The 11174-nt window shown below is 30.9% G+C and overlaps 1 protein-coding gene across 1 annotated transcript; it reads right to left on the bottom strand.

The window, feature by feature from the left end:
• Window positions 1-4: 4 nt before the first annotated feature.
• On the bottom strand, window positions 5-8891 carry LOC119677179 (A disintegrin and metalloproteinase with thrombospondin motifs 9-like; the record flags this gene model as incomplete). Its single annotated transcript, XM_038088448.1, has 12 exons — window positions 8547-8891; window positions 3724-3988; window positions 3469-3630; window positions 3258-3412; window positions 3047-3178; window positions 2394-2802; window positions 1639-1726; window positions 1413-1562; window positions 1194-1346; window positions 507-1072; window positions 271-450; window positions 5-132 (listed from the first exon to the last, which is right to left on the bottom strand). Coding segments are annotated over exons 1-12 (2733 nt in total), but the record flags the coding sequence as incomplete, so codon positions are not given.
• Window positions 8892-11174: the final 2283 nt, after the last annotated feature.

The raw sequence follows: 11174 nt of genomic DNA on the forward strand, positions 1-11174 counted from the left end.
CTTTTGGTATTGTTGTGACATAATAAAAATGTGAATTTTTTTTTGGTTGTAGTTTATGCAGATCAGACACATAAAAATTTCCGGTATAATCCTCACATGTATCATTATTTCCTTCACATACGCCACATTTATCTACGAATGTAAAAAAATTTAATTAATTTTAAACGCGCAACCACACTTTTGACAAAATATGTTCGCAAGTGAACTAAGTAAACAAAGCACACTGATATAATAGATAAAAAGAAATAAGTTTCTCAAAATTATATTTACCTAGTTTGGCGAGCGAATTAAGTTCATTGTCGCAACCTGCTGGACGGCAAATGCCATTTACACACTTATCAAAACTGTCAAAGGAACATGTTGTTCCGTCTTTTACCTTATCAGAAAGTTGAAAGTATGCACTATTGTCTTCGAGACGGCAAAACAGTTTGCATTTATCCTTTAAAGAAACTAAATATAACCCACTAAATTATTAAACAAAACATAGGTGTTCAGTATAAGCTTACGCCCATATTTGGGTATCCATTTTGCTGGTGTTCTAACACCTTTGATACTCAAATCTCGTCCATTCATATCGTAACATTGCTGTTCTCGTGAGTCCATAGAACCGGGAGGACAACTTTGTGCATTACATGAGCGGTACTTTTTACGACTACCGGCGCAATACTTCCCCCCATTTCTGGGAAGTGGATTATTGCACTCACGTTGAGATTCTTGCACTCCCCCTCCACATGTTAAACTACATGGTGTAAATGAACTCCAATGACCCCATCCTCCATTAACAACTTGTAGCGTATTTCCCTCACGAGAAACGCATTCACCTTTTTGGCACCAATAACGATTGTTTCGGCACGGAGTACCATCAGCCCATGGTAAATTACTTGAATAATAACTCCCTTTAAAGATGCACCACAATTGCTTGCATTCATCTCCTCTATTTGTAAATACATAGTCTCTGCCGTCTATTAACTGACATTGCTGATCCAATGAATATATCTCACCAGGTAATTTGGTGTTGTAATTTTTAATTGATACGGTACGTGTATCCTCTAAACATGATGTATCTTCTTTTCTTTTTGGTTGTGGTGATAAGCGTAGAATATAACATAACAATACCAAATAAAATGAACATAAAAATTATTTAATTAAGTAACTGTTTAGTATAATATTTGACAAAGAAAGTTTAGACTTACTCTAGAAATTCTGATACATAATAACGTGAACAATCCGACCAGGACCAAGGGTGAATATCTTTACCCATCACACTTGACATAATATGCTTTCTTTTTGTTCCCAGCTTATTAAACATTTTGCAACGATCGTCATCATCATGCGGCATATTTAAACTGTAAAATGGATATTAAACATATTTTAGTTATCATGCATTAAGATTTTGTTACATATGATCGTACATATGACCTAGTTCATGTGCAATGGTAAAAGCAGCTGGTAATCCATTGTCCTGTACAATTGAGCAGGAGTGCCGCTTACAAACAGTACCCAACTCAGCTAAACCCAGGGTGTCACACATCGCTGCACGTTCATTGCGACATATCTGATTTCTGGCAATAGAAAAAATATAAAAAAGGAAACAGTGAGAAATTCTGTTGGGTCAATTCTAAATAAGAAAAACTTTACCGGGTTATTAGCATTGCTGTATCGTAATGATATTTGCCGTTTGAAAGGAAATGACAAAAGCTCTTTAGCAACGCAGAAGCAGAAGTAGCTAAAATTTGAAATAAACTCTTAAAATTAGAAGTTATTTGATAGCATATATTGTATAAATGTCATTTCGTAACTTGTTGAAGTCTTGCTATTCCAAATAAGAGTAAATTTTTTAAATAAATAAATATTTTTTATTTTTCATTTTTAAATATTTTCCATTTTGTTTATGCAATCTAGCACTCAAAGATGTACAGATCATATGAAAACTTCTAAATGTTGCATTTACAAGATTTATTTTATGTTCGCGTTTCTTTTAATTTTTTTCTTCTAAATGGTGGATTAACTATTCAACTGGTACTACCCAGTCATATACACTGAAAAACACTGAAAAACAGTGTATATGACATACATACATATATCATATACCCGTATTTATGATTAAAGCTTTCTTTTCCGTTTTCAGTCAAAATATTTGATTTTTCATTTAATAGGAAAAAGGAATATAAAAACTGTTAAAAATATAAAATAAGATAGGTTCTATATAATGTTGAGTTTATCAAGTGTTTAAAAAAGTAGAATATTGAAGTGTTTGATAAAATACATTATAAAAAACTGTTTACATGCTATGAAGCTAGTTGTTTTGAATTAATATAACATATAACTTTAATATAACATAATATATACATACAAATAATTGTAATAATTGTAATATTGAATATTCAACTTACTTTTCATTCTCATCAAATCATCTTGTATTATCAGAATCTTGGCAACTGATATGTAAATGGAATTACCTATACTTGCATCCGAAAATATATTAGATACTATTGATATTAAGGTTAAAATATATGAATGTAAGTCTTCTTTGTGGAACTCGTTCATAGAGCGATCAACTGCAATTAATACTTCCATTGTAAATAAGTTTCGATCAACATAGTTTCGTTTTTTGCGTAACCGCGTTTTGTTAATGTGTTGCTCTAACACTCCTAAATCCATGTCAAGATTACCGGAGACAGCATGTCTACCGTTCCGACTTGAATGTCGCCACACTTTGTGTACAATGTCTGCCGAATCGTCATTCGTTTGGTTGACCGGTTGAATCAGTAACGTACCAAAACTTGTTTTTATGTAACCAGTCTGTGAATAGAATTAAATGTATTCAGTATTCATATACTTCTAAAGACTTGTTTTGCTAATTTACACATATTATGTATGTAAGTTTTAGCAATGAAATTAATCTAATTAAGATTTTTTTTACAATTATAATTCATAGATTCGGTCTATTTTTTAATGCATTTAATCGATTCTTGCAATTTAAACCGTAAGATCGTGAAATATGTATGAATCGCGATGGCAAGAGAATAATATTAGTGAAGCCTACCATGCCATGGCACAATGAAACAGCCACTGTTGATTGGATGTCATCTTGTATAACACCTTTATAGTAGCAGCCAAGATAATGCTCCTCTCCTTCTTCTTCTTCTTCAGTTCTATTATTTAAAATACGTATTACCTGAAAATCAAGAAAATCAAGAAAATCTTGCATTTAAATTTTTTTCAACATTAAAAATATGTAAATTGCATTAACATACTCTAAATGTTTTCGGAGGAATAAAAGAGGTATCCTGATGTAAAAGCATGTGAAATTTACGACCAAATGCATTAAATATATATTCGGGATGTGGATCCCAAATCTGACTAGATTTGCTTCGAAATGTGCCCGTTTTGCTAAATGCAGAATAGTAATCTAAGAATGAAATTATATTTAATTTATTTTTAAGGAATTTCAAATTGCATGCTGACCTTTTGTTTTTAAATTTTTATTATTATTATGTTTCCGTTTCGATTCATACAACATATCATCTGCATTCAAACCGACATTATCTACTTTTGTTAGTGTCACATAATCACTTATAAAGTTATCCGGAATGCTATTATTAATTTCATCTATATCATTTTCTATATCTATTTTTTCATATAAGTAATTTCAGAAAATTTAAAACAAATCTTTTCAATTAGTTTCTGATTTATTGTAATTAAGTTAAAGTGTATGCATACCCTCATTTGTCCAATCCACATCGCTTATTAGCGAGTGATTCATGAAATCCGAGTAATTGATTTCTGAGTAATCGGGTTGTATTTTTCGCAAAATTTGCTTATCGTTTTTAGTTTTACTACCTGGTAGTATAAACACATAAACAAGGAAACAAACTAGTGCCACTATGCAAGCCGCTTTTATGTATCTACTTATATTTTTTTGCTCAGACATATCTTTGCATTTGTTTTTGAAGAACCACCACTCAAACCTTTTTTTAAGCACCAGCTAAAAAGAGAAACATATACAAATATATAATTTAATGGATTATATTTGTTTTTAAAGTATATTATAGCTTATCTACTAATCATTTTATTGATAAACTCATCGTATTATCGTATCATCGTATGAACTGTTAAACTACCAATTTTAATATAATCTAGATCGACCGATCAATTATACTCATTACCGCATACTAAAGAGTAATGAGTTCAATCCTCTTAGTTAGAACTAATCAGGATATACATATATACTCTAAAATGTTTAAGTCAGTCAAAAATAAAAACAGTTATCCAAAATAATATAAAATTATGGTTCTTGTGTTTGCGGTCAATCAGTTTGCGTTTGTGTCAATAAACTCTTTTCATATTTAAAATTACTGTTAAATTTAAATATAAATTTTTCCAATAAATATTTAAAATTTTTAAGACTTTTGTTTTGCACATATCTCAGAGAGTAATTGACTAAGATTAATTAAGATTTCATTTTGTTGTCTCATTTACAAAATATGGGTTATCGTGAGTCTGATACGAGTATGTAAGTTTTTACATACTGAAAGTAACAGTACTCTCTCCATTGTGAGCCTTAGTCTCTAATATATTTTGATCAATTTCTAATTTTTGGTTTTAATTATTTTACTTATGCAAAAGTTCCATCTGAAAGCAAACAATTGTTATAGTACTTTGAAGAAATAAGTATCGTGTAAACGTGCCTAAAAATGAAAAGCAAATATTGTAGAAGAATATGATGAGACTATTTTGCACATTGTCAGCATATTGATAATAATATAAAGACATATGGTATTGTAAAATAATAAACATTGGTCTATACATTGGTCTATAAGTTCAAGACGGAAGTGTGCCTTCGAAACGAAATTAAATTTACTCCTACGCGAGTTTAAATTCCAAATGATAGAAGAACAACACAACAACACAACAACACAAATTTTGCATCCCAAGTATGTTCTCCCTGCTTAGAGTTTCATTAAAACGCTCATGGAACACGTTTTTGCAATAATTTTGAACGGCTACATTTCTGATGCATGTAAAAATGCATCTCAAATAACTCACGTAGTATTAAGGAAGAGTGTGAACTACGGGTACTGCATTCTTATGCTTTTTCCATTAAAAATTTCCAAGCATAAACCGCACAACCCAGTTGAGCTCACAACCCAGTTGTGATCTTAAAGGCACTTCTTACAAAGCACATCTGTCAATTAACATTTTTGAGCTATATTTTAAAAATATTAAATACTTTAGATACTGGTTATGAGTTTTAGCGAAAAATTGAAATACTCGTACATATCAAATTTATGAGAACGCAGCTTTTCCAAACTTGTTTTTTCATTTCGAAAAACTTTAAAATTTGGATCGTCGAATTTTAACAAAACTTGTTTTTTTGTTTTTTGTGTATTCGAAATGTTTTTACAGTCTCGTATTTTCATTAAATGATGTGTTTTAATATTACATTCTAGACTCGGAAACAAAATTTCCGTATTTATCAATTCTGTCTAACTCTTTATCGACAATAGGTCTACTTGCCATGTTATGCAGAAAGTCATTGGCAGGTCAAAACTGAAATTGTTTTTATGAGAGTGAGAAAAAAAATGTTAGTTTAAATTTGGTCATGGTGATAAGGCTTTGTGTACTTCATCACATTGGTCAATTTGTTTTTGGGAGCAAATTACTACAATTGTCATACATTTTGGGGAAAACATGCCAGGAACCACTGGCATTATTTTATAACAGCTAATAATCAAATTCTCATACTTTCGGATTTGAAAGAAAGCCATATAACATAATTTTGTAAGTATTGTTAACAATTATTATACAATAACATAATAATAAATTGACATTTTTATATCTTCCATGAGTACCCAAACACAGCGTAAAACTGCCATGACCATTCGTCATATGAATATCTACATAACAGGCCCCTAACATGAACTTTAGATTCAGTTCAAAATTTCTCACATCAAATCAAATGAAATTAATTTGATTTGGCGATAATTTGCTCTTTTGGGAACTATACTTGAATTTTCTCGACAAGAGAAGCGAGAAAGAGAGAGGTTAAGAAAGAGAGGAGAGTTAGGAATTGAAAGCACGGTTGCCACTTATGGTACTTTAGTACCAAAATTGGTACTTTTTTTTTTATTTTTTTCGTTTGGTACTCATGTTTAAAAAAATGGTACATTTCTGACGACCCAACTTTATTGTGGATATTTCCAATTAATTTTTTTTATAAATGCAACTTTGCTCTATTTTATATTTTTTTCATTTATAACACTATGAAAAACACAGAACGAGAAAACAAAAAGGTCCAAAAAAATTTTGGACCTTTTTTTACAGAAATGGTACCTTTTTAAACCAATTTTGGTACAGAAAAAAATTTTCAAGTGGCAACCGTGATTGTATATGTGTATGTTGTTTTTAAACTCTCTTACAATCGTCTGGATCGAGAAAACACAATTAAGCATAAATTGTTTTCACTTGAAATCTTTTGAAATAATTTATTGTTTTAATAATCAATTATTCAATTATTTTTAATAATAATTTTATTTTCTAACGAGCTAACTGGTTGGAAGTTTAAATTTTTGTTTTTCCTTTGTGGTTACTAGCATTATACCAGGATTATTGAAGTAATCTTCCAATTATGCACTATTGAATTCGTTGCTTTGACTGCCTTGGAATGTGAATGCACAGATAAGTATTCTTTTGAGAAAAGGTTTAGGTTTAAATTTAAGTTTAAGTTTTCAATATATAATTCTTCTTCTTTAATTGTTTATTCAAAAATTGAATGTTATACAATCATATAAATTACAATATGTTAGAAATATCGTTTTTGAAGTTCTCTCTGTCTGTAGCAGTATGTGTCAAGTCTTCAATCGTTCTTAACTCAGTCCAGTGTCGGATGTTCCTCAACCAAGACATTTGTTTTCTTCCCACGCCGCGTTTGCCTTCGATTCTGCCTTTCACAATTAGTTGCAGCAATTCATATTTTGGACCTCGGTTGATATGACCAAAATAACTCGGTTTTCTTATTTTGATGATTTTTAGGAGTTTTCTATCTTTTTTTTTTTAATCTGGTTAGAACTTCTTCGTTTGAAACGTTGTCCGTCCAAGAAATCTTTAGAATACGCCTGTAGCACCACATTTCAAACGTTTCGATTTTGTTCATTGTTTGAATTTTTAAAGTCCAAGATTCCAAGCCATATAGAGAATGGACCAGACTTATCATTTAACGTAGCGAATACGTAAGTTGATGCTGACATTGCTATTGCATGTCAGAGTTTCTAGCCATCTCTATTTGACGTTTGATTTCTTAATCTGATGTCCACTCTTCATTTAGCCCGCAACCAAGGTATTTAAACTAAGCTACTCGTTCAATAGCTTTAGTTCCAATTTTAATGGAAGCATCGTTGTATGGTAGTCGTTTTTACTGATAATCATGTACTTGATTTTTTCAATATTCATGGATTGGCCAAAATCTCTACTCTTCTCATTAACTTTTTCAAAAAGAAGTTGAAGATCGTTTATACTATATGTTATATGTTTTATAAGCTATAAGCTATATGTTTTATACTATATTATATGTCTTATAAGCCTATATTCACTGCATTTTCTAGTGGTTTTGGATTTAGGTATTGCAATGAATGTAGATTTCAGCCAATCTTGAGGATATACACCACTGTCGTAAATACCATTGAAATACCATTCTAGCACAGCTAGGTTTTTGTTGTCCAAAAGCTTGATGATTTCTGTTGGTATTTCATCTGGACCAACTACTTTTTGTTGTTAGATGATTTGATGGCTTTTTGGATCTCATCTTTGTTTATTGACCATAGTTCTTGATGGTGATCGTTAATGGTGGTGCTCTTGGTGTTATCTTCAAATAACTAATTGATAAATTTCTCCCAGATATTTGACTTTTCATGGGCATCAATTACCAGCTTGCAATTGTTATCAAATAACAAGCCTTTGTTCTTTTTCCGTCTACACCCCAGATGCTAATTTAATTTTTTTGTGTAAATTGAAGTCATCGTGTAAGTTTTGCAGTCTTTCTATTTCGCTACATTCTTGTTCCAGCCAGTTGGTCTTTGCTTGACTAATTTAAGATCTGATAGTTCTTTTGAGATCTCTATATTTGTTGTAATTTTTGTTCTTATAGGATCGTGTCTCATTCATTAGTTCTAAAATCTCTTCAGTCATCCATATTGCTTTAGCTTGATGTTCTTTAGTAGGCAGATTGTTTGGTGCATTTGCAAGGATTTCTGCAGTTTGATTCCAAATCTCCAAGTAGTTTGTGTTTTGGTGATCTATGTTAGCAAGTTTGATGTTAATTTCATCAGAGATATTATGGCTGGATGTAGTATTTTACAGTTGTTCCAAATCGAATCTTCTAGCAGCCTTCCGTTTTATAGATATTGTAATTTTGATTCTAATCTTTGCCTTAAACAGGTTTTGGTCTGACAAAACGTCAGCTCCTGTGTAGGTGCTTGTTCTGATGACTGATGATGCGAATCTTTTGCTTATCTGTATAAAGTCGATTTGGTTGTGTACTATGTTACCTTTACCATCTTGATATCACTTCCAAGTTTAGAGCCTTCTCGGATGTAGCCAAACCATGTGTTCGTTATTTTGAAGTTTTCTTGTTGGCAGAATTGAATGAGTTTGTCACCCCTGTTGTTCCTTATTCTAAGACCATGCTCACCAACTATTCCCTCCACCGCACCTGATCCTACTTTGGAATTAAAGTCTCCAATGATGAGATTCAACTCATGGGATTTCGTATGTTTCAGTAGTTCGGAGATTTCTGCGTAGAACTCGTTGCTTTCTTCTTCCGTGGATTCTGATGTGGGAGTGTTGACTTGTATGTTCAGTGCAAAAGGTTTTGGGTCAATCTTCAAAAGCATTGTTCTGTCGGAATTCGGGATGAATACCGTCACTGATTCTGCGATGTTTTTTGAAACAATAATTCCGACTCCCTTATTATGCCTGTTACTGTCGTTGCCTGAGACATTTATGATTTTGTCTTCAGATTGAAATTTACTTGAGCTTTCGCTCACTCCTAAGATATCAATGTTGAGCCTTTTCATTTTTCTGATGGTGTTGGCCAATTTACCTGCTTCATAGAAGCTTCTCATATTCCATGTTGCAATTTTGTAAGTGTTTTCTTTGTTTTACCTCCGGTCTTTTAGCACCCTCTTTTTGCTGGAGACTAAGGCCGTTGATATCTTGTACTTTTCATATGATTATTCATGGGATGAGGACTTCAGTGGTTTCCCATTGCCTTCTGTAGGGTTTAAAGTTTTTCGTCTTAAACTCAGCTGCTTTCAATTTAGAGAACAGACGCTCTTTCTAGCTCCCAAAATGTTAGGAACAGACATTGCGTTTTGACTCGCGAATGGATATGGGCATTTTTTCCACGACGATTAAGGTTTTACGTTTTTTCCAGTTCTCGAACCAATTCTTATTTTTATAGGATCAGAATTAGTACGATTTCACATATCAAAATAGACTTTCTCAATATATATGCTATTGATTACTATGTTTGTTTTCAATCAACCAAGGGGCAACTCATTTTATGCTCAAAATATATATCAATATCAAATGAATTAATCAGTGGAAGATAATATCATGATTTAACTCTCTTAAGCTGGAATGATGGTTTCTTAACCATAAAGAACGCTTTTTACAACATGTAATTTTGTATATAACTATAAAAACAAATTAATTTCTACTACAACTTCATTAATCGTGAAAATAGTAAGGTATTACTGAAAAATATGGGCTTCATCAGTTACTGTGAACAAACAGTTAATACCATAACCATAAATAGTGCATATGTTGACCATTACTTATGGGACACATTGTTATTAATTTATAGAAATCATATAAAAAGTGTTAATGTCAATCTTATAGTACATTTTTAGACAAATATGTTATCATTTCCGGTAGTTTCAATTATATTGCATAGGTACTATAAAATACACATAAATATTCACATTTGGAATTGCAATGAACTGAAGAACATCATTTAGTCTAAGTCAGAGTTTCTCAAATTTTGTTCTTTGCTAGGTGTCACGGTTAGCACCACCACCATATTCTTGTTTTCGGAATATGTTTTGGTTTAAAGAACCCTGTCTTAATGACAACAGTTCTACCTAAATATAGAAAAAGGTTTGGTTTGACATTTGTTTCTTGATTTCATTTTGATTATTATATTATTATTTACTTAGTCAATACGAGCATAGAGAAGCTTCATATATTTTGTATATTATATGAGTATTGAATCAAATATATTTCCAATAAAGGGTACTAAAGATGTTCATGCTGAAATTCTTATTTTATTTTACTTTATAATTGTATTTCACATATTATTTACTTGAATTGTTTATATTTGCAATGCACTTGACAGCTGACTGCAAGTTTTGAAGATGTGTATTTCCAATCAATCTTCCGATTGACAGGCTATTCTGCACACTTTAGACACACTTTAGAGTTTTCGGATTACTTTCTACGAGAGCAGACAAAAACTGAAAAATTATAAAAACTGTTTTTTTTTGTTATGAAATTAACAGTTTCAAGCGAAGAATTATGGGTATTATCGCAGACAATTTCATCTATTCACATATTCGATATGACTGGTCTCGCAAATAACATATGCAAAATTTTATCCTAATGGTCGACCTATACTGTGTACATAGCACAGTCTTATAAACATCCTTAATAATTCATTCTCACTACAACTACAGAATGAACATTGCTGAAATGTATTTAATGTATTATAAAATAATATTATTGAATATAAACAAAGCATTTTTTAAGTAAATTAAACTTAACAAAAATTTTTTTATTTATCTTTTTTATTTATACAAACAAAGAATTTTCCAAACAATGTTATCATTTTACGAGTTTAAATATATTTTCATTTAATTTTCGATGAGTACATTAAATTTTATGTACAGAATTCCATATGAATGCGTTTACTGAGAAGAAGTATATTTATATATACATATATATGTATATGTATATATACAAACCATTAAATAATAAATAAAAAACAAATTACAAAAATTAGCAAGTAATCACACTGCTTTCTGTCTACTTAACCTTGAGTTTTATAAAATGTATGCTGGGAAATTCTGTAAATGTTATATATATATATATATATATATATATATATATATATATAT

The sequence above is a fragment of the Teleopsis dalmanni genome, chromosome 2, assembly GCF_002237135.1.
Source record: "Teleopsis dalmanni isolate 2A chromosome 2, ASM223713v2, whole genome shotgun sequence".
Taxonomy (NCBI): domain Eukaryota; kingdom Metazoa; phylum Arthropoda; class Insecta; order Diptera; family Diopsidae; genus Teleopsis; species Teleopsis dalmanni.